At 42.2% G+C, this 24,247-nt stretch overlaps 1 protein-coding gene across 1 annotated transcript in view; it reads left to right on the forward strand.

Annotated features, from left to right (window-relative positions):
* The window catches only part of MRVI1 (murine retrovirus integration site 1 homolog), an 82,849-nt gene that overhangs the window by 51,935 nt on the left and 6,667 nt on the right, over positions 1 to 24,247 (forward strand). The window contains exons 12-19 of the mRNA XM_032426951.1: positions 1,037 to 1,177; positions 1,654 to 1,785; positions 3,095 to 3,236; positions 9,222 to 9,271; positions 9,807 to 9,914; positions 11,980 to 12,044; positions 21,037 to 21,156; positions 22,514 to 22,648. Coding sequence (XP_032282842.1) covers positions 1,037 to 1,177; positions 1,654 to 1,785; positions 3,095 to 3,236; positions 9,222 to 9,271; positions 9,807 to 9,914; positions 11,980 to 12,044; positions 21,037 to 21,156; positions 22,514 to 22,648 — 893 coding nt within the window. The remainder of the gene's footprint in view (positions 1 to 1,036; positions 1,178 to 1,653; positions 1,786 to 3,094; positions 3,237 to 9,221; positions 9,272 to 9,806; positions 9,915 to 11,979; positions 12,045 to 21,036; positions 21,157 to 22,513; positions 22,649 to 24,247) is intronic.

Consider the following 24,247-nt stretch of genomic DNA (forward strand, 5'->3'; position numbering starts at 1 on the left):
TTGAACAAGTTAATGACCTCTCTGGTCTCAGTCTCTTTACCCATAAAGTGGCCATAACAGTTCCTATTGCAGAGGCTTTTTGTGGGGTTGAATGAGTCAAGGTGCACAGAACTCACAACAGTGCTAGCATATAGTAGATGCTTAATGAGGAGTAACTTCCAATGTTGCCATCAATGTTGTTATTGGGTCAGTTCAAGGCCTTTAGTTCTGTCTGGAGATGTCTACCCACTGTGGGCCATATCACATGAACTCAGAAGTTCAGACAGAGCTAGCTCACGCCAAGGGTATAAATCTGCTACCACTTGACTCAGGGCAAATGAATGGTATAAAAATGAAGGCCATTGCTTCTTCCTGTGTAGAGTCCATCTGTCTATTTCTCCTCCCCAGTAATTTCCTATCATGCCAGGAGTTTCATGTTTGCTCAGTCCACCTTGCAAAGTTTCATTCATGCATCCTGCATTTTTGGCATGGAATATTTGTTCCAGAAAACTTCCCCTAACAGAATCATACCTGGCCTTATTTAATCTCCTGGTAGCTTCTTAAACCTGCTTTCTGTGTAGGATTCATAATACTCAGGCAAGATGCTGGTTGAAGTTTGCTTTAAGTCAACAAGGCTTACATTTTAAATGGAGTTTCTTTAAATACAGTGGTTCCGTGCAAAACCTCCAAAACGCATGTGCAATAAATCTAGCATGAATCCAAACTGCTTCCATAATCAGCTATGTTGGCCTGAGTTTACCTAAACCTAAATACAGGATGCTCTTTTCTTGAAATTCGGGAAAAAGCAAAGTGTTATTCTCTTATTATTTTTCAGTAAAATGCATTTGGTCTTCTGGTTCTGGAAAGGACCTAGCATGGACCTCAGGTTCTATTTCACCATCTTTTGTGTAGTTTGCTATGAAAGGAGAATTTCACGGCTGTTTTGGTTACTGGTTCCAGGAGCTGATGTAAAATGCTCATGCAAGAAACACACCTGTGACCTTGTTCCCTGTAATAACTCCTCCTAGCATCTCTCCTATACTCTTGTTCCCAACAGAATGTGTTTGTACAACTGTCCTTGGCCTTTAGAAATGACAGCTACACTCTGGAATCTAGAATTAACCAGGCTGAAAGGGAACGCAACCTAACAGAGGAGAACACAGAGAAGGAACTGGAAAATTTCAAAGCTTCCATTACGGTAATTGTGGAGCCTGATGGGGGAATCCTTGGAGGAGGGACTGTCTCCTGGGGCTATGCCAGATGTCCTGCTTTTCTCAGTCACCAAGTAGAGTATCCTCACATGAGAAATCAGGCCAGATAGAGTCTTCCTCAGAGAGCTCAGAGGGACTAAGGCAGAGACCTGAAGGCCTGGTTAACTTGGGGCTCTGAATAAGGCCTCTGAGTCCTTGGAAGCTTCTCAAGAGGAGGTTGGGTGACCTGGGATAGCAAAGGGAGCTCCTTAGGAACTAGAGACCTGGATGTGATTCCCTTATTTCAGGTCAGTCAGGTATAGTGTCCACATTGGGCTTCTCCAATCCCCAGAAGAAGGTATAGCCCAGACCCTGCAGAGGCCACTCTTTTCAGCCAGGATGGGGACCAGGGCTTGTCTTGTGACAGCTCAAGTCAAGTCTTGGTATGTGAGGACCCCAGCTGATGTTCCTTCTCACTTCCCAGTCCTCAGCTTCACTATGGCACCACTGTGAGCACCGAGAGACCTACCAGAAGCTGCTGGAGGATATTGCTGTCCTGCACCGCTTGGCTGCGCGCCTCTCCAGCCGAGCTGAGATGGTGGGGGCCGTCCGCCAGGTGAGCCTCTTCAGCTCCAAGCCCTCTGACTAGCTCAGCTCTGTCCACAGTAACTAGGGCAATAATGTAAGCAATGACAACTACAGATCCCACTTACTGATGGCTTCCTCTGTGCCAGACATCCTATGTACATTATTATGTTTTACTAAGAGTATTTCTGGTAGACCTCTAAACCCTTGAGGTGTTTCTTGGAAAAAGCTTTCTGTGAACATGTAAGTTTGGGAACTGCTACGTACTACCTTCCTTTCTTGGAGATTCAAATACATACTGGCACCATCAAGGCTTTGAGAAATCTTATAGTGAAGAAGCCTATTTAAAACTACCTGTGTGTTTCCTAAGTTTACTTGACTGAAGAACCATAAAATACCTATTTTCTCATATAATACCTATTCAACTCCCATGGAACTAGTATTTAGCAGACATGCTTTTAGGAAAAACTGCTTTGTTTCATTTAATCTTCCCAGCAACCCTGTAAAGTAAATATCTTTTCCCCACAATGAAGACATGAAGCTTCAGAAAGGTAATAGCACTAGTGAGTGGCAGAGCTGGGGTGCAGGCCCAGGTTTGGCTCCCTCTCAGCCACTTTGAAGTCCTAAAGCACACAGGGCACCGCCCTGATCCAGGATAGTGTCATGAGCTCACATTGCCTGAGGCCTAATCTTGGCTCCACCAGGATTCACTGTGTGACCTCAGGCCAGTTATTGAGCTCTCTGTGTTCCAACTTCTCCAACCAATGCGGATGATGATAGTGTCTGTCATATAGGCTTACCATAATATTTGCAAAGCACCTAGATGTTATTATCGCTGCTGCTAGGACCGTGCTCGCTTGTTATGCTGCATTGGTTGCATCAGCAGGGTGTTCCTGGGACAGAGCCTAGAGCAGTTCTTGGAGAATGAAGGAAGGACAAACCACTGGGCTGTCCCACCCCTGTGTTCTTCCGGGGAAAGGGCACTGACTCAGCAGCACACCCAGGAAGTCACTCTGGCTGGGAGAAGCAACAAAGGGAGAGCTCAAGGCAAGTGGCTACCTCCAGGAAGCTTCCCTGACCCATTCTCTCAGCAGAGATGACTTTTCTACCTCTCATCTCCTGAGGCGTTGTGGTTGTGCTTGTTCTTGTCCTCCCTGAGTGCAAGTGCCTGAAGCCCCCTCTCAGCTCACATCATAGACAGCAAACTCTTAGAGGGGAGAGTTGCATCTTTTAATTATGTCCTTTTAATTCTCTCAGCCCACAGGCTAGCTCAGAGCAAACAAGTGCCAACAAGTCTTTCCTCCAATTGCCCTGTGTGCTCATGCTCTCCTTTCCTGCAGGAAAAGCGCATGTCAAAGGCAACAGAGGTAATGATGCAGTATGTGGAGAATCTGAAGAGGACGTATGAGAAAGACCATGCAGAGCTCATGGAGTTTAAAAAACTTGCAAATCAGAATTCAAGCCGCAGCTGTGGCCCCTCTGGTAAGGAACTGGGCTTCTGCCCCCACCTTGGTCCTGCAATGTTGGTCCCTGGTGGCTGTAGGCCAGGATCACATCCATCAGTGCAGCCTGAGGAGTTCTAGTTGAGCAAGGCTCATTGTCCTGCCCAGTGCTGCCCACAGGGGCCTCACAGCAGCTGTTCTGGTGAGCCTAGGGACCTAGAACCAGGAACCATGAACAGTCCCAAAGCAACTCCTGACACAATTAACCACAGCAGTTGACCACTGATACGAAGCCATAGGCTGAAAGAGCTCACTCTACTTTATGAGAAGGACAGACCCCAGACCTTATAGTCTTTGTGCTTTGGGGCCAACACATACTAAGGAATTTGGACTTTATCCTAGAAAGCATTAGGGATCCAACCAAAGATTTTAGTCAGGGAAATGACATGTTCACATATGGAGTTTAGAACGTTCCCTCTGATTACAATGTGGCAGCTATATTAGTGGGATATAGCCAGAGACAGGGAAACCCACAAAGCTGCTATTACAATAGTCCAGGTGAGAGATGAGTCTGGGCAGTGGGGATGGCATGAGATCCTGGCTAAAGGAGATATTCCTGAGATAAATAGCAGACTCATGGGAAAGACAAATGTTTTAAAGAAATACTCTTTAAAAAATGTTCTATACAATTGCTATAGGAGCACAGAGGTGATTCTGCTTGAGGGAGTCAAGGAAGGTTTTACAGAGGGATGGCATCTGGGCAGTGTTTCAAAGTAAAAATAGGCATTCTCCAGGCAAGAGGGGGAAATATACCCCAGGGAGAGGAAACAGTGTGTACAACAATGTAGGGTTGGAATGGAAAGGCTATGAAACAAAGGATTTGATGTGGTTGGAGTGTGATGATGACAGGTTGAAGGTAAGCCTTGGTAGGCCAGGGCCACATGCCAGGTCATCCTAATAATTTGGGCCTTTGTCCTTGAGGCTATAAGGAGGCACTGGTGAGTTTATACCATCTAACATGGTCAGATTCTATTTTCAGAAGATTTGTCTGACTTCAGAGTGGGCAATACATCTGGAGAAGGTAGACACCGAGGTCTAGAGAGACAGGTCAAGAGGCACTTGCAGCAATCCTGGACGAGGAGGATGATGCCTTGGACCAAGATCTCTCCTTGAGAGCCAGGGTCTAGGCTCTGGCTGATGAGGATGGTGCAAGCAGGAGAAAACAGACCTTTTAGTGACAGGAATCTCTGTGGAATGCAAACATCCGTGTTACCAAGAGCAGGAGGAGGGAAAGTATAACAGATGGAGAAACCTTTATAAACAGGAGGTTTCACAAGTTTCCTGGGGAATATCAGTGACACTTTCCAGAGTCCAAAGGCAGTGTACACATGCTCCAGACTGTCTGCTTTTGATTTTGGCAGCAAAACTCCTGACCCACATGCATCTGGGCCTATAGGAAACCAGTTTCTGTCAGTGTTGGGAGTTGGGGAAGTTGCCACCGAAGAAATCCTAATATGTGGGATCTTGCATTATTGTCCTGGAAGGTGCAAGGTCTCCTGTAAACTGCCCTATCCAAGATTTATGAAAGGAACAGTTACCCATGAGTTTCATTCATTCATTCTAAAGACATTTATTGAGCTCCTTTGTTGTTCCCCACATGATAATAAATATAGAAGTAAAGGGCACATGGTCACTGAGATCCAAAGTAACTCCCAGCCGGTGCAGAGGGCAGAGGAGTATAACCAGCCCAGTGACAAAAGTAAGCAGATTCTTATAGGGAGCATACCACAGAATCCCACATTCAGTCTGGGGACATGAGAAAGTGCTTATAATAAGAAGGGAGATGGTAGCTGAATCTTAAATGGTGACTAAGTGTTTTTCAGACATTTGTTCCCATTCCACTGTTTCTCAGCCTGGGCTGGTGTAGAGGGGCCAGCATCCATCTAACAGCTGTGTCCATTGTATACTCTGTGACCATTCCCTAATAATGTTGGTTTTTAAGCCTTTACATGACTTCTAGAAATCTTTGTTTATGCCTGAAACTCTGAAGACTATAGTGAAATAAAAATGTCTCTGATTTAAAGAAAGTTGATACACATTTTAAAAAATCAATTTTTTTCCTGAATATGAAACATACTGACTGTCTACATTTTGGATTATTTCCTTAAGATGAATTTCTAGAAGTGTAAATACTGGCTTGGGGGAAAGAAATTTTTATAAGGCTCTTAAAGGAAACTATTTTCAAATAACCCATTGATATTTCCATTTAACGGGAAACAATAGTGCTCAGTTCATTGTGCCATTGACATTCTTGTCCTTTCCTTTAAAACTATTTTTGACTTTGATGGGCCAAGATTATATCTCATCTCATAGTTTTAATTTGTATTTGTTACCTTTTCAATTTTTACTGGACCATTTGTAGTTCCACTTTTATAAATTCTCTAATTATATCTTTTGCCTGCTTGTAAGATCGGCATTTTATTCATTTGTATGAATGCTTCAACATATAAAAAATATTTTCTGGTTCTGCTATTTTGGCTGACTGGAAAACTTGAAACTCCTTGACCACAAGTACTTAGACATTTCTGCTGGATAAAATAAAGCAAACATTAGTCTAAAAGAATAGCTGAATCTACAGGAAAAGAAATTGAAATACTCATATACAAGAAAAGAAAAGAGAACTGAAACCTGCAGCTTCCTTGGGGACACGAGTCAGCTTCAATTATCTGGGTGCTGAGCTTTTGCACTTGCATGCAATCTGAGGTATCTCGGACACCTATGACAGAGAGTTGACTTTGAGACTCCCATAGAAAGTTAAGATTTTCCAAGGACTGCATCTTCAGACAGAACTTGAACAAGAAAAAAAGTTGCCAAACAGCAGAGACACAAATCAAGGAAGTCTGTTTCACCCTGTAGTAGGAAAAATACTTTCTGCTTTCTCGTAGGAAAAATATATGCCATGACAGAAGTTGTGGTGCAATATGCAGAGAATCTGAAAAGAACATCACAATAATGTCTGCAGGAACACTGTCAGAAACAAACATAAAGCCACTCTGGAGAGGCACATCCTTCACCCAGGACACACAAGATTCCTCTAACTGAAGCCTCATTAAAGATGATTTTACAGTATAAAATTATAAAATACACAAGAAAACAATCCACCTTGAACAAGAATCATCAGACGCACTAAACAATAGGATTATATCCTAAGGATTGCAGAAAATAAAACAATCTGATATTTTTTTAAAAAACATAAAGGTATGTTTAAAAATTATTAGAGGCATCAAACAATGAATCAAAAACATGAGAATAAAATACAATTATCAAAAAAAGAGTAAAATAGAACTAGAAATGAGGAACAGAATCATGGAAATCAAAAACTCAGTAGTTTAGGTGTGGTAAGTACTATAGTGGTGGTAGTTACGCTAGTGGAGATTCCAGATTTTCTCCTTTTGGACACATTTCTCCATTCCCTTGAAGTTAGGTGATGCCATGTGATTTGGCAAATAAAATGTGAGCAGAAGGACATGTGTCACCTTTGAGTTGAGGCCTTTAAGAAACTAGTGTGCAGGGATGCCTGGGTGGCTCAGTCGGTTAAGTTCTGCCTTTGGCTCAGGTCATGATCCCAGGGTCCTGGGCCCCGCACTGGGCTCCCTGCTCAGCAGCGAGTCTCCTTCTCCTTCTCCCTCTGCCGCCCCCCTGCTTGTGCTCTCCCTCTCTCTCTCTCAAATAAATAAATAAAATCTTAAAAAAAAAAAAGAAACTAGTATGCAATTTACCCCATGTTTCTTCCTCCTCACATGACAATCATCACTGCTCCGGAATAGTAGAAGCTCCATTAATATGACTCCAGAGTGAGAAAATGCAGAGCAGAGCCTGCTGCCAACTCAGAAGCAAATGGACATGTAACATAAGGAAGAAATAAATCTTTATTGTTATAAGTGACTAAAACTTTGGGGTTGTTTATTATGGTAGCAAAACCTAGCTTATTGGTACAACATTTAAATCAGATTGGGCACAGTTGAGGAAAAAAATTAGTTAACTGAAGACAGATTTGAGGAAGTTGCCCACAATGCAGTTCAGAGCGATAAATTGATTAAAAATATGAAAGAGGGTGCCTGGGTGGCTTAGTTATTGGGCGTCTGCCTTCAGCTCGGGTCATGATCCTGGGACCCTGGGATAGGGCCCCGCATTGGGGTCCCTGCTCAGCCGGAGGCCTGCTTCTCCCTCCCCCACTCCCCCTGCTGGTATTCCCTCTCTCGCTGTCTCTCTCTCTGTCAAATAAATAAAATCTTAAAAAAAATTTAAAAAAATAAAAATATGAAAGAAATGTTGTATTATAAGATATGGGACACAGAGTATAAAATGAGAAAGTTCCAAATACATTTATTAGCAGATCCACAAGAGGAGAAAGGGAGAGAGAAAATATTCAAAAAGATTTTCCAGAATCTGAGAATTTCCCAGAACTAAAGGAAGACATGAATCATTGGATTCAGAAAGAACAGTGAATTCCAAGAAGAAATAAAAACACATCAAAGATGAACTGAAAATTTTAAAAGTGAGAAGAGAGAGGATTTACAAAAGACTGACAATTCTCAATAGCAATAGTGGTACCAAAAGACAATGAAGTGGGGTAGGGGAATGGGGTAACTGGGTGATGGACATTAAGGAGGGCACATGATATAATGAGCACTGGGTATTATATAAGACTGATGAATCACTGAACTCTACCTCTGAAACTAATAATACACTATATGTTAATTCATTGAATTTAAAAAAAAAAGACAATGAAGTTAAAGTCTTCAAAGAGCTGAGAAAAAATAACTATCAACCTGGAGAAAATATAACCAGCTAAACTGATACAAGCTTGAAAGCTAGGTAAAGATATCTTGAGACAACAACTGAGAAAGTTTACCTCTCACAGATCCTTGCCAAAAGAACAAGTAAGGATGTACTTAGGGAAAAACAAAATTGAGATCAAAAAAAGAAGTAGATGCAAGAAGGAATGGTGATGAGACATTTGTAAATGTGGGTAAATCTAAACAAGTATTTATTATATAAAACAACAGTTATAATAATATCAGATTACAAATACAAAGTAAAACAAAAATACTGAAAAGCAATGTAATTTACATTCAAGGGAGTTATTGTTTTAAGGTTTCATTAGGAAAAGAATAGAAATCTTGATTAATTTAAAATTTAAAGTCACATAATATGTTACAAATTTAAGTGGGCACATTAAAGATTAGAACTAAAATGTATAACTTCTAAACCAATGTGCAGGGTGGGAAGGGTGGGAAGGAAAAAAATCAATAAAGTGAGGTAAATAGAAAAACAGGGAAAATACATGGATAAGAGGGATAAACAGATATACAAGCTAAATGATATTGGTCAAACTGAAACTGAAATTGAGCTTTTAAAAACCTTTCTCTGTACATATTAGTGTTCTGGTGGCAGTATTATCCAGGTGTGGTGCAAAACATTTTATATAAATTATATCATTTAATGTATGCACTAAGGAGTTGAAAATCCTGGGGTGCTGGTTTCCTTTGTTCCAAATTGTTTTATAGATGACGTATTGTAACCACTCTGCCAACAAGTTTGCATTCTTTACTGATACCACACCTTCCTTGCTCATAATTTCCCTGAGTGTTCATCTCTTAAATGAGCAAGAAATGACCCAATAAGCCTTGGTATTGCTACAAGTAGTTTTTCACACACTCTCCAGGGCATTACCAGAGACTGTGCAGTGTGTCAGGTATATATCAGAGGCCCAAGATGGGTTTCTCATATTGCCCAGAGGAGTTAAGATAAAAGTTATGTCCAGAAAAGCCCCACTCTGCAGATAATTGTCTCAGGGGGTAGTGTCAAACTTAGTGTTCCCAACACCTAGGCTCTTGGGCTATCCCTTGAGGGCCAGTTCTGACCAATCAATACCTCAGCTTAGTTTCAGGCTATCCGTTTTCTGCTGGAGACTACTCTGAAAATTTACCTGAGTTCTCTTCTCTGTTCCCTCTTGCTGCAGAAGACGGGGTCCCTCGAACAGCGCGGTCCATGTCCCTCACACTGGGAAAGGTATGCATGTTCAAGGAATACCAGGATTCCTGGGGGATTACAACAGAAGTTTCCATAGTCACCAGAAAGTCATTCATGCTTGAATCCACAGGTGCCAGAGAACCTCTGGACAGAGTCTCTAATTCAGCTTACCACACTTGTTAGTTTGTCCTTCAGCCTTCCCTTCCTCATGGTTTCCCTGGTTAGACCATCCCCCAAATGAACATGGAATGATGCATAAACCTTGGTATTCCTATCCTTTTCATATACTTTCCAGGGTGTTACCCAGAGACTGGGGGTCATTTCTGTTCCATTTCTTTAGGATATAAGCTAAAATAAGAACATGTTGAGAAATCACTCACCACTAACAGAAAACTTGGGTCAACTTTGGCCACTCTTTCCAAACCAACCCTCAACACCATCGATACCCCAAAGCCAAAATACCCAATGAATGTAATTACAGCATCAGGAACTAGTAGGCCATTTTCCAGGCCTTTCTGAACTGTGGGTGCTGCTCCCTCCCTGACAGTGGGCCTGGTCACATCTCTTCCCACAGAACATGCCCCGCCGGAGAGTCAGTGTTGCAGTGGTTCCCAAGTTTAATGCCCTGAACATGGCCGGCCAAACTCCCAGCTCATCACCCATCCCCTCCTTACCAGCCCTGGTGAGTATGATGATGCCTACCTCCCAGCCCTTTTCAACCTCTCCCTCAGGCTCAGGACTACGGGGGTGACCTAGGTGAGGGCAGGGCCAACAAGGAAAGGAAATTCCCAGCACAGATTTTGGAGTATGGGCTCAAAAAAGCTCAATATAGACCAGGCCCCATGTCTTCCACTGCCCTGAGAAGAAGACTCAGTATCCTTGAGCAAGGTGCTGGCAGCTCAAAGAGTGTTCTTTGAAAATGATACCTCTTCCCATGCTTAAACCACAATCCTCCAAGGTGGGTATAGTGTTTTTTTCCACTTTGCAATGGATTTAAATACCTGAAGGTTGCATTGTGTAGTAAGTAGTAGGGCTGAGCTTTTAACCCTAGGCTTTCTGATTCCAGGGCCTGGGTTTGAGAAGAAACTACCAGACTGCCCATTAATAAGAGATTGGTTAAATATAGACAGCCCTAAAAAGGGATTTCTGTGCAGTTGTTAAAAGTAACATGAAAAATGTCCATAATAAAAGGAATTAAAAACAGTATATGCATTAGAATTCTGTTTTGTAGGGTTTTTTTTTTTTTTTTTAAGAGTATTTTTCTATGTGTAGACATAGCAGATTCTGGAAGAATATATGTAAAACTATTAATGGATACCCTGGGCAATGGTAAAACCACAGGTGATTTTTATTTTCTTCCTGATGCCTTTTTATATTTCTATAATAAGAATCTATTGCTAATAATCAGAAAAAAAATTCATTTCAATTATTTTAAACATACACAGTTCCTATATAACAAAATATTTTCTACATCCCAGGCTTTTGTGGATCTAGTTAATATTATTTAAAACTTTTCTAATTCTTTCTTCAGTTGCTTCTCTGTTCTGTGTTCATGACCAGCACTACTCTATAAGGCAATCTGACTGTGTAAGCAATAGGTAAAGTAGATTCAAGCTCTACTGTGCCAGTATGGAGCAATAGCTTCTTTCACCTCTTTTTCAATCATCTATGAAATTATCCTAAACTCCCAAATCAATCACTAAAACAACCTAAAAAATTTTTTTGTTTAAAGGAGCTTAGGGAGGTCTAGCTAGTGTGTTTAATGGACCTATTTCCAATACTATACTAAATGTAAGAATATTATTTCCAAATATGCAGTTGGCCCTTGAACAATGCAGGGGTTGGGGGCACCCATCCCACACAGTTGAAAATCTGCGTATAAGTTTTGAGTCCCTAAAAACTACTGATGATCGGAAGCCTTACCAATAATAAATAGTCAATTAACACATATTTTGCATGTTATATGTATTATATACTGTATTCTTATAATAAAGTAAGCTAGAGAAAAGAAAATGTTAAGAAAATCATTAGGAAGAGAAAATACATTTATAGTATTGTACTGTATTTAAAATCCATATATAAGTAGACCTGCCCAGTTCAAACCCACGTTGTTCAAGGGTCAACTGTATATTCCTTTAGACTAAAAGTTGGCAACCAGGGATATGCATTAAAATCACACAAGGTACTTCTAAAACACTGCCCAGACTTCACCCGAAGATTCTGAATTGGATCAGTACTTTAAATCTTCCCCAGTGATTCTAAGATGCAGCCAGAATTGAGAACCATTTCTTAAACCAAATCTGTTGTAACAAAACAATGAGGTAGTCCTGGGGGGTTTTAGTAATGACAGGCATCTCCTGAGTATTATGCTTGGAGCTATATCCCCAGGGCAGAGAGGGCCTCTGTTTGCTAGGAGGCCTGCTGGTATTTAGTCCAAGTCAGTAAACCTGAGAATGAGGAAAAACTGAGGCTCTGCTCCAGAATGGGGCCTCAAAATGTAAATTCTTCACTCAGGGGAACTTAGGAGGAGAAGGAAAGGGTGCAAGTTGCATGGGCCTCAGGGGGCACTAAGGAATGGAGGACAGGAAAGGCCCAACGCCTGGGTTCAGATGCAGATCAGAAAGCATGGTGGTGGGGGAAGAGCTGAGACAGCAGCAGCCCCTTCCCCACATCATCAAAGATGTAGCAGCTCTGGCTTCTTCCTTCCTAGCTGATCTTCAATTGTCTGTCTCCTGTTTTTCATCCAGTCAGAATCACCTAATGGGAAAGGCAACCTACCTGTCACCTCAGCACTGCCTGCACTTTTGGAAGAGTAAGTTTGTTGATCTTCCTCTTAACTCTGGGGATCTCTGAGAAAATTTTCCCTAACTCACCTTTCCTCACACCCTCACTCCCAAAATGTGATGGAAAGCAAATTAAGTTCTAAGGAAAGTACATGGGACTTTGAGACCCACAAAGATTTCAGAGTCAGTTTGCAATCTGGACCAGGAAGATGCTGTGGCTGAGTCCAAGTGTACCTCAATCTCAGAAGAGCCCAGAGAAGACAGACACCTTTTCTCTTGGTTAGGATTCTTTGGGCTACAGATACAAGAAAGCCCCAACCGGAAGGGGCTTAAATAGTTAAGTCCAACGTGAAGTAGAGTGTGGGATGGAAGCAGAGGGTGTACAGAGGTAGGGATTTTCCAGGTATAGTACAGCAGGGCCCCAGCTCAGCCTCTACAATTTCCTTGCTTGCTTCTGCCCACTTTGTACATTGACTTTATCAGCAGGCTTGTGGCAAATGGCTACTATTTTCAAGTATTCATCCAGACATGAAGTATTAAGAAGAGGACTATCTCTTTCCATGCTTCTTTTTTATGAACAAACCCAGAAACCTTTTTTTTTTTAGTCTTCCTTATCTTGTTAGTAAATCTGGAACATAGTTCCTTTCTAAACCAAACACAGGCTTTGGGAATAGGATTGTCATCATGGGTTTAAACTGTGCCCTGGAGATGGGGACAGAGAGTCAGCTTCCCATGAAGCAAAGTGGCTCTGTGAAGAAGAGTAAATTTCTGAGCAAAATCACATTGCTGTGAGGAAACAGGTAGGAGGACTGAGTACTGGAGTGGCAATGAATAGTGTCTGCCATGCCTAATTTTTCCAGGCATCTATGCAATTTGCTGGTCTTTTCATCCTCAGCCAGAGCAAGGCAGGCTGTTTTTACACTCAGAAGAGTTTATAACTTGCTTTTCAAATTCTTTCATTTGCTTGCTGGAAAACATCTGGATCACAGCTGTCACCTCTCAGAACTTTCACCTTGTGTCTTTTCTCACTTGGTAGAATATACACCTTTATTCTTCCTTCTTCTTTGCCTTAAGACAGCTTTAGTCCTTCATTTTTCATTGCTGTTAGAATAGTTTTGCTTGACCTGACTAGGAAAGTCTATGTTGGGTCCCTTTTCAGTACAGACAAGCTCCCAAGCTCCCCACCCCCCAGACTCAGCCTGTTTTATTCACCTCTCAGTATATGTAACCACTAATCTATCGCTCAATGACTCACCCACTTTAGTCTTGAATTTTGTCCACAACTTCCTTACTTTGACACCTCACCCTCTGTAAGCGTACAGGTCCTTCATGTTGTGTAGGGCATTTTTGTTTCTATCTTTGTTTCCTTATTTTCTAGATCATTACAAAGAAATTGTAAAGGGGTGACAAACTAACAACGATGTGGAAGTAACCAAGGTTACAAAGACATATCAAGTCCCTAGAGTCGTAATATTTACTCCACGATCTCTGAATTTCTCCAGAAATGGTTACTTGATGCCCTGAGTGAGAAGACACTAAAATTCTCCCTTCCAATCCTGCCTTTGGGTGCACGAACCTCTTCTCCAAAAGGGCCCCCAACAAGGCCCCATTCTCTATTCTTGGCCTATAGAACCAATCAAGGAAAAAGATCTACGTCTTCACTCTTTGAAAAAGACTCTAATCACGATGGAGCAGGGCTTGGACTCTGTAGAACTATTGCTCATGTCAGCTGACAGCTTCCATCTGAGGCAGTGGAGATCATCAAGAACCTGAGCTATCCTTGGTAAGAGAAAGTGAGATACAAAATTAAGAGCAGCAAGCATTGACCCCAAATCAGAAGCAACAATGAATGAGGATCAATAGTGGCATCACCATTCCAAGAGTTTAGAACCAGGAGAGACAGGGACAGAGTGGGGATTGAGACAAGTCAAGCAATAAGTTCAAGGAAGGTATCTGTAGCTCACTCTTTTCTACCCAGAGAGACTACCATGATTTTTACCCATGCTGTGGCTGACTTGCCTATTGGGAATATACCCAGCCTATAAAGATGGCTGCAAAAAGGGGAGGATATATTCAAAAGAGGAGGGATTCTAACACTAACAGTAGCTTCCCCCTCCTGGATTTATGAAAGGTGCTAAGTGATTTCCATCTGAATTCATGAAACTGGAAATATTAATAGATTGCCAAGAGGCTAACATTGAGACAATCTGTGAATTAAAATAAATTCCTATCTTCTGTTTCAACACAAGTACAGTCAATTCTAGCTACCTTCTCCATATTGTTAAAGAGAAAAAAATGCATTATAAGTTAATATACATTGCTTTCTCGATTGTTATATTTAGCTTGATTTAAAGTGATTTCACATTTCCCTAAGTATACAGTGACCAGGCAGGAAGGGAATTGGCTAAGCATGTGAAAGATGATAAGAAGATCAAATTACCTGTGGCGAGTTCTCAAGCAAATACCTGAGAGCTGATTGCACTGCCCAATGTGATTTGAGAGAATTCTGAGTGTTGCTATTGTAGGTCACTTCATAGTAAATTGTTCTTCACTCAGGGAAGGTCTAGGGATATGCAGAATTAGAAGAAAATACACAGAGTAATATTTAAAGTTAATCTTAAAGATTAAAACAGAATAAAGCTCATGATGAGTTCCATAAATAGGAAAAGCTATTTATAGACTTATTCTTTCATTCTTTTGACAATTAATCACCAAGGTCTAGGTATCTAAAATACACTCAGGAGTTCACAGTCTAATGGAAAAGGCAGATGGGAAACAGCCTATTATAATACAATGTGATGGATGATATCATAAGGAAGTACAGGTTGCTAAGGCAACAGTAGACAAGAAAATGAGCACCTTAACCCAGATTTGGTATAGGTGGGGGAGGGGTGCCTCAGAAAATGTTTCCTCTAGGAATTTACTTTTAAAGTGAAACCTGAGGGACGCCTGGGTGGCTCAGTTGGTTAAGCATCTGCCTTCGGCTCAGGTCATGATACCAGGGTCTTGGGATCAAATCCTGCATTGGGCTCCCTGCTCAGTGGGAAGCCTGCTTCTCCCTCTGCCTGCCGCTCCCTCTGCTTGTGCTCTCTGTCTCTCTCTCTGACAAATAAATAAATACAATCTTTAAAAATAAATAAATAAAAATAAAGTGAAACCTCTAAGTTATATAGTGAACTGGAGGTTAACAACATTCCAGGCTCTGAAGTGAGAAAGTATGGAGTAGTTAAGAAATAATAAGATGATGGTGATAGGGGTGCCTGGGTGGGTCAGTCATTAAGCGTCTGCCTTTGGCCTCAGGTCATGATCCCAAGGTCCTGGGATCAAGCCCTGCATCGGGCTCCCTGCTCAGCAGGAAGCCTGCTTCTCCCTCTCCCACTCCCTCTGCTTGTGTTCCCTCTCTTGCTGTGTCTCTCTCTCTGTCAAATAAATAAAAAAAAAATCTAAAAAAAAAAAAAAGATGATGGTGATAATTACTATTATTTACAGCATGCTTACTTTATGCCAAGTCCTGTTCTAATTGCTTTACATTAATGATCTCATTTAATCCTTACAATACACCCATGAGGTAGGTATATCAATATTAACTATTAATATTAACTACTAATATCCCTATTTTATATATGTGGAAATAAACTCAGAGAAATCACTTGCCTGATGTTACACAGTAGTAGATAACAGAACTCATGCTCTTAACCTCTTAATAGACACTCCAACTAGAAGAATGAAAAGAAGTGCAGTATGACTGGAGAAAAGAGGATGCATTTAAGGGCTATTTTTATAAGAAGTCTTTTTTTAAAAGATTTTATTTATTTATTCATGAGAGACAGAGAGAGGCAGAGGCACAGGGAGAAGCAGGCTCTGTGCGGAGCAGGGAGCCCAATGTGGGACTTGATCCCAGGACGCTGGGATCATGACCTGAGCTGAAGGTAGATGCTTAACCAACTGAGCCACCCAGGCACCCATGAAGTCTTCCGAGCTATTTTGAATGACCTGGTGACTGGCTGGGCGTGAAGTAGAGCGTGGGATGGGAGCAGAGGGTGTACACAGAGCAGTTCACTGAGTGATTAGCAAAGCCATGGATGTGAATGATGCACAGAATTAGTTTCATAAAAGGGGCAATTATAATGATATATCACAGAGAAATTTTCACTATAATCTCTAAAATAACCATTTTTCTACATTTTTGAAGCAGCCAGGGTAAATTGCCTAAAGGTTTTGTATGACATCAAATATGTATAGTGAACTCCCCTTTGCTGATAGTATTCTGAAATGAATTAGCCCTCCATCAACTAGTAGTGTACCCCAGGAATCTTAGATCGAGTAACAGGAGTAAGGAAGGTCTTCTAGCTCAGTTCCCCTAGGCTGGGCTTGTCTGAGGTGATCAAGACATCACTGAACCCAAAAAGGTAAGATCTGCCCACTGGAAAGAATTGCAGTCACTTTCAAATATTGTTTACCACATGGAAAAAAAATAGACTCTAACATAACTCCCAGTTAAACAATACATTTTGACTGAAGGACCCCTCACATTACTGAGAACTAAGCACAATGACAAACAATTTTGACCCGATGGACATGAGAAAACAATGAACCTAATTTTAATGAATCATCCCAGAAAGAAAGCACGCAAGATTTCAGGCTGGGAATAGATGCCAAGATCCATCTGTGTTTGGCCCAGAAGTCTCTAGGGTGGGCACAGGCTGTGCTCAGCTCCACGTTTACAGGCATGAATAGAGATTCCTTCAGCTCAACCCAAACACTGGGTTATCAGGAAATAGCCATTTACAGAAAGGACCTGCCCACTTTACAAGATTAATAGGCAGACTGGATAAGCCACAGTGAAGTCAGTGTAACTCAACAAACACTTAAAGGCACTTACTGTATGCTAAGCAAAATTATAACTCAAGCACAGTCTCTCTCTCTCTCTCTGTGATCACAGTCATATGGAGGAATGGATAGGTATATAAAACATAAAAATGCCCTCTCTCTGAGTTATGCTGTAACAGAGGTGCAATGAGGACATGAGTGAAGGAGAAATCAACTTTAACCAGAAGGTGTGGGAGAGGGGAAAACACTGGGAAAGATTCCACAGAGGAGAAGGTATTTGAGCTGAGTCTTAAAGATACACAGCAAGAAACTTCCAGGTAGTTAGAGAAGATATATAAGGAACCATTAGCTTAGTCTAGGGATCAGGAGATAACAGCAAACATTTTACATATTGTGTGTTTCCCCTACTTCCCCACCCTACTTTCAGTATTAAACCAAAGGCTGTCCCAGCCCATCTCACATTCTAAACAAGCACCCTTTACAAAAAACATCATAAGCCATGGCCCAGCCTAACAGCAAGAATGGCTTCACTCAGCAGATACCCTGGAACCCCACACACCACTCAGAGCCCCAGGAAAAGACTTCTACTGAGAGGGAGGGCTCAAGGAGGTGTGAAAAATGCATCTTGACATGAATTTGGAAGATCAAGGTTAGAGTCCCAGCCAGGCCCACTGAGTACCAATAATGTGAACTTAGGCAAGTCACTTAATCAACCTGAGCTTAGGTTTCTCGTCTCACAGATGGGATAATATCCTGAATGGGTGGCAATTAGTGTAGTCAAGAGCATGGGCAGGTGTCAGATTACACAGGGTCAAATCCAAACTCTACCACACACTGGTTGTGTAATCTTGGGCTGTTATTTAACCTCTCTGAGCCTTGGTTTCCTCACCTGCTAACCTGAGCACAATAGTATTACCTATCTTATGGGTCATTCATGAGTCTTAAGTGAAATCTTACCACAGAGCCTGATACATAAGATAAATGTTAGCTCTTCCTATCATTGGGAGGATCAAGTGAGGCAATGTATGTAAAAGCATGTTAAGAACTGAAGCCCCATAGGTGAGTGAGTTGGACAAGGTGATCGATATAACCTGGGACAGTTGGGCCCTGGACAGAAGATCCTTATGTTAAGGGGTCACTGAGATGGGCTTCCTGGCTGTACCAGGGAAAAGTTTTAGTCTCTAGAGAGCAGTGACCTGAGGATAGTGGAAGTTTGGGTTCCTCTGATTCTGAAGTATCACAGTAATATAAATCAAGTTCTCCTTTAAAGATATAAATAATCACCTGGTAACTTATCAGCTTGGATTTTTTTATGGATCAGGTTTGGAAGAACCTCAGATTGCTCCCCAAATTTACCAATAAATTTATTACATAAGTAATAGTGATGATGAGGAGGAGGATAAACATCATTTGTTGAGTACTATATTCCAAAAAGTTTACTTACATTTCTTCGTTAATTCCTATACTACCATCATCAGGTACATATTATTACCCTCATTTTACAGTTGAGGAATCTAAAGTTCAGGAAGTGTTAAGAATTTGCACGTATTGCAGCTGGAATTTGAACCCATGTTTGCCTCAGGCAGGTTCTTTTCCTCTACACTCCACTGTCCTTCATACATATTTGTCACTAACCTCTTAGGTTATTCAGCTATAGATAGAAGAAATTAAAAGGCTGATACCAATATTTCATTTCTAATATATAAATATATTTCATAAAAGAATTGCTTTCCCTGCCCTTGGCTGTAGCTATGTTTTTCTGCTCTGTTCCAATCATTTGGACAAATAGGAAACTGCACATTAGGCAAAGGTCACATGGAAGGGAGTGGATAATATAATTTGCAAAAGGAGAAATGTTATGAATAGCTGATATTTTTAGAGTGTTATCTTTCTTGTTCACAATGGGTTTTGGTTTCCAGCCTGATAAAATGTAAATTTTACAAGGTCTGAGGAAAACTAAGGGATGGGAAGCTGAAGCCAAGAATGAGAAAATATAAGGCTCACTGGTAGAGCCCGAGAGGTTGGGGAGGGTAGCAGCTGCAGTCCTTCAGAGTCCTGGCTGAAAAGCTTTGCTCACTGTTTTGCTTTGTTCGAGGGCTCCTCCATGGCATGACTCCCACTGGGAGTCCCAGACACCTTAGGTGGGCTGCAGGATTTATAGGGAAGGCATGACCATCAGGATACTTCCTTTAAACTCATGCTTCCGTACTTCAAATGGACTCCCAGCACTGCCTAGCCATCCTACTATGATTTTCTAGCATATTTGTTTTCCCCCTCCTCACATGACTCATTCACACCTTCCCCTCTCTTCTCAAACCTTCCTAGGCCTATCTACCTCTCACTCTTGGCATATGACCTTGTCTTCCATTTTATAGAGAAAATTTAAGCTATTAGATAGGAGTCCTCTCATCTTCTTTCACCAGATCCCCAACCCACCATCTTCATCACCTTCTTCCCTTTGTTATAACTGAGAAGTTTCTCCACCTTTCTAAGGTCTGTCTCTACTTCCCTTTTCAAAGAATTTTTTCCTTTGGTCATCCCCTTTCTCTCATCCCCTCTTGGGATCACTTCTATCCACATTCAAATGTGCTTTCATCCCTTGACCCACTTCTTCAGCTACGTATCCCACAACATACTCTTCTACTTCCCTTTTCAGTCAGATTACTGTGTCTAGATCTTCCTCTTTCTTGCCCCTCATTCTTTACTAAGCCCATTCTAATCTGTCTTTGGCTCCCACCATTTCACCAAAGCTCCTCTTGACCTCCATATTATCAAATCTAATAATCTGCAGATTTCTATACTCATCTGACTTGGACTCTCAGAAGTGAACCTGTGACACAATTAACTCCTCCTTGACATGCTCTCCTCTCTTGGCTCCCAGGACTCTATATTCTGCTGGTTTTCCTCCTACCTCTCTGGCTGCTACTCCTCTGTAGTTTCTTCTCCACCTGAGCTAAAGGCAGAGATGCCCAGGGCTTGGTCCTGGGTCCTCTTCTCATATTTCTTCATACTGTCTCCCTAGACAATCTTATCCATCCCCTTGGCTTTAAATGTCATATATATTCTGATGATGCCAAATGTTATCTCCAGCCTCTAGAGCTCTTCTCCAACTCAATTTGGTATATCCAACTACCTACTTGACATCTCCATCTGGATATTTCACTGGCATTGAAAATTTATCTTGTCCAAAAGTTAACTACTGCTTCATTGCCTCTTTTCAGTTCCTCAAATATCTCTGCATCGGGCGCCTGGGTGGCTCAGTTGGTTAAGCGACTGCCTTTGGCTCGGGTCATGATCCTGGAGTCCCGGGATCGAGTCCCGCATCAGACTGCCTGCTCAGCAGGGAGTCTGCTTCTCCCTCTCCCGCTCCCCCCTCTTGTGCTCTTTCTCTCTCACTCTCTCTCTCAAATAAATAAATAAAATCTTTAAAAAAAAATATCTCTGCATCTTTTGGGTCTTAGGGTCTTCCACATCTGCATTCTCCCCCTAGGATGATCTTCCCTCTGCTATAGATATGGCTGACTTTTCATCTTTCAGGTCTTTGCTCCAGTTAAACCACCTCAGAGAGATCTTTTCTAACCACTCAATCGAAGTAGATTCTCCCCTTGTTACTTTCTGCAGTGCACAGAGTTTTTCTCTTTCATAAAAGTTATCACAATTTGTAATTAACTACATATTTTTTTCTTTCCTTTTTTTGGGCATTCTCTCCTGCTAAGCTCCATGTTGGCAAAGACTATTTCTTTTATCATCTAATGTATCCCCAGTATATTACAAGGTACCTGTGACTTAGTCAGTACTCAGTATATACTTAAATGAATGAAGCAAAAGATGGACTACAGGAATGGAATGACTGACTGAACATTTGGCCCACCTCCATCTTCCTCACCTTAGTGCTATAGAGCTCCCAACAGTTGTCTGTCCACTTATAGCATCTCGTGGAATAAGAGTAAAGGTGGATTTGAGTGCATGAAGAAAAAGGGAGCTAGCACATTATTTTATGTTTGGAGGTCTAGGAAGGATTCTTGGACTACAGCCTTTATAAAATCTTGTCTCAGGGTAGAAGGATTGAAATGAACTCAGCCTAGAATGAGTTTCCTCACTTCCAAAAAGCAATCAGACCAAAGACATGGTTCGGTTTTCAGACACCCAATGTGGCTGAAAGGACACCCTGTACTTCCCTCTTCTCACTAGTGGAAAGACAAATGGGGACCCAGATTGTGAAGCCTCTGCTCCCATGCCGACTTTGAGTTGCCTGGAGGAGATTAACCAGGAGGCCAAGGCCAGGATGGAGGAAGAAGCGTACAACAAGGGGTGAGTCAGACTTTGTCCACCCTGAGGTCACCTGGTAGGTCTCAGAAGATACCTTCCCATGGTCCTTTCCTGTTTCTTAGAGGATTTAAGGAAGCAACCAGTGGCCCTAGGACCTCCTCACCTCAGTAAAGAACTACATAAGAAAGGACAGTACTGTTCCACAGGAAGGACAAGAGGAAGCAGGGTGAGAGGGTGTGGTTAGGCAATAATTAGACTGCCCTCTTTTTAGGCAGAAAGCCACCAGAATGCCACTGCCCAGAATGGTCTGGCAATAGGGCCCCTGGGTGGGTTCCTCTTGGTGGTGCCTGAGGCTTCCTGACACATGCTCAGAGGAGTGATGTTGCTCTCAGCAATGCCCAGGAGCAGCTGTAACCCTACTTCCTAGAACTGCCACTGCCATCCCTTCTTTCTGTAAACTGGAGTCCCCCCAGCTTCCAACTGTCCCCTTTTCTGATTGAGCTTCAATAACACCTTTGGCCCATTGTCAGTCACTAAGGGGACAGAGTACCGAGCAGGGCCCAAGCCCAGCCAGGTAGAGAAGTATTTCTGACCAGGCGTAGCATCCTGAGCTTCTTCTTTCTCCACAGCTCCTGAAGGAGACACAGCTTCCCATCGTTATAGAACCTGTGCGTTTCTGTGTGGCAGCCATATATACTGCAGTGGGGTTGCCCTAGTCAAACTGTGCTTGTCTTAAACATTCAGCTATAGGACAAGCAAAAAGAGTACTGATCCTAGGAGAAGGGCATCAGAAGGGTATCTCTTGGGAAGCCTATCTTTTCACCCACAACTATCTTTGATACTAAGCATGCATGGGAGTAAACACCTCCATTGGCTTTGTAAACATTTACTGAGTACCTTTATAGGCCTAGTATGTGCCTGCCACTTCCATAAAACTTCCCAACAAGCCAATGTGATGGGTATCACCCTTCCTAGGTCAAGCTATATGCCTGGCACTTCCTCAGAACATTCCCACACCCTGTAAAATAGGGGCCACACTTTCCATTTTATAGGTGAAAAGCTGAAGTACCCAGGTTACACAGAAAGCAGATATACTGCTCTCTCCACTGAACATTTTGTAGGATAAGAACCCAGTCAGGACTCTGCACCCACACTTTTTCCCTGTCAATTTTGCCACACATTCACATATAAACAGGAAGGATGACTGAGGAGTGAGGGGAAATTGTACTGACATAAGCCACCTTGGGATTCAGTAGAGCTTCCCAGCTTTTTCCTGTTGTGTAGAACCACAGGAAGTGTTTAATTATTGGAGGTGTTCAAGTCCCCACCTCTAGGAACTCAGGAAAGGATGCTCTGTGCCTGGCCTTTCCAGACTCAATTGTTCCTTTTTGCCCTGCAGATACCAGGAAGGTCTAAAGAAGACCCAAGAGCTTCAAGACCTGAAGGAGGAGGAAGAAGAACAGAAGGGTGAATGCCCAGAAGAAGCTGAAGAGGCAGAAGAAACTGAGGAAGAGGAAAAGGACCAAAGAAGCAGGTTGGAGCCCTTGCCATTGCTGAAATGGGTCACAATTCATTTAATTGCACAATATCCCTAAAGGTGCCCACTCCAGGGCAGCAGTGGGTCTGGGGCCCAAGTGAACAGCTAACAGAAACCAAGGAGGGCACTCATGTTGAGGGAGGAGGCAGAGGAAGGAGCCAAAATAGTTAACAAGGGGATTTTGCAAGATCTGGGAGGTCAGAGGTGGTCAAGAGTGAGGCCAACAACAATCAAGGGCTCGTGGGAGCTGAGAAACTACAAAGACCCTGACTGGAGTCCCCCCTAGCCCAGCCACAGTTAGCTCATTTCCCAACTATCCCCAGGAGCCAAGAACCAAGGTCAAGGGGGCTGGCCTGAAGCCCTAGTGGGGGTTTCTTACAGGAACAGGGGCAGAGAGAACACATGCGGGTAGGGAAAACTCAACTCATTGGCAAAGGCGAGTCTCCAACAGGTTCCATGCTGACCAGATAAGCTTGGATTTTCACTTGGATTAGAAATACTTGGGCTTTTCTTTTTTAATATACTCTATATTTCAAGTGTATTTTTCCCTAAATAGGGGAAAATATATAACATGTAGATAAAGATAGTATAGATCCTGCATTTTGTCATACCTGTGCCCTCATCAGTGTCTTGGATTTTAACCATAGCCCCAATTCCATACATTCTGTCTTACTGTCACTATTAGTTTTCAATTTTGATTTTTAAAAATGTGGTTATAGAAAACTTGGAACACTTCACCAAAGTCTTTGTTTTTAGAACCCCAGGCTATCTTGGAGTCCAGTGTGGCTCCAGCCAAAATGATTGTCTAATCAGCTGCTAAACTTGAAACAGGGTATGTGTCTGTGCCTCATTGCCGGCAGACTCAAAATCACATGCATGCAGTGATTAAGGTAATAAAATGAAGATTAGACATGAGATGGATATGCTTCAAAGCACATAGGAACAGCCAATAGAGCCCAGCTGGAGGAAGATTCAGCCAGAGTGAGAGGTCTCAGCCTACATGGGTCAACCCTAGTGTTCAAGGGAAGAGCGGTCTAGGAAAGCTGGAGAAAATGCTTCACTGTTGAAAGCAAACCTATGCTAGGATGTACCACCTCCCCTAATGAAAGAATCCCCAAGTTTTTACAATGAAAGTACAGTCCCTACTCCAAGCAGCTGGATCCTATTCTCCTTACATCGTCTCTCCTTCTTGGGGGTCCTTTGTTCTTATATTTTAGAGGTCACTAACTATCTTCCTCCCCTTTAATGCAGTCAAGCCCAGACCTGGACAACAGCCCTTTCTTTGGCTTCTTTGCATATAGCTAAGACAAGCTAGAACTTCTAACACTTCCATGTACTCAGAAAGAACAAAAGAGAACTAAACAGAGTACATGGAATATAAACAGTCTAGTTTACAAAGCACAAGACTGGAATCCTTATCTAGCTAATTTGATCTCAAATTTGAGCTGCTAATCACAGTTCTCTCCTTGTGAAACCACAGGGAAAGTAAGGCTCTCTGTCCAGCTCCTGGTCCGCAGCACATAGCAATGGCTGCCTTTCACATCCATCGTCCAAAAGTATCCTCTTGGTCCTGCTGATCCTGAGAGGCCTCGTTCT

The sequence above is a fragment of the Phoca vitulina genome, unplaced genomic scaffold, assembly GCF_004348235.1.
Source record: "Phoca vitulina isolate PV1807 unplaced genomic scaffold, GSC_HSeal_1.0 scaffold36, whole genome shotgun sequence".
Classification (NCBI taxonomy): domain Eukaryota; kingdom Metazoa; phylum Chordata; class Mammalia; order Carnivora; family Phocidae; genus Phoca; species Phoca vitulina.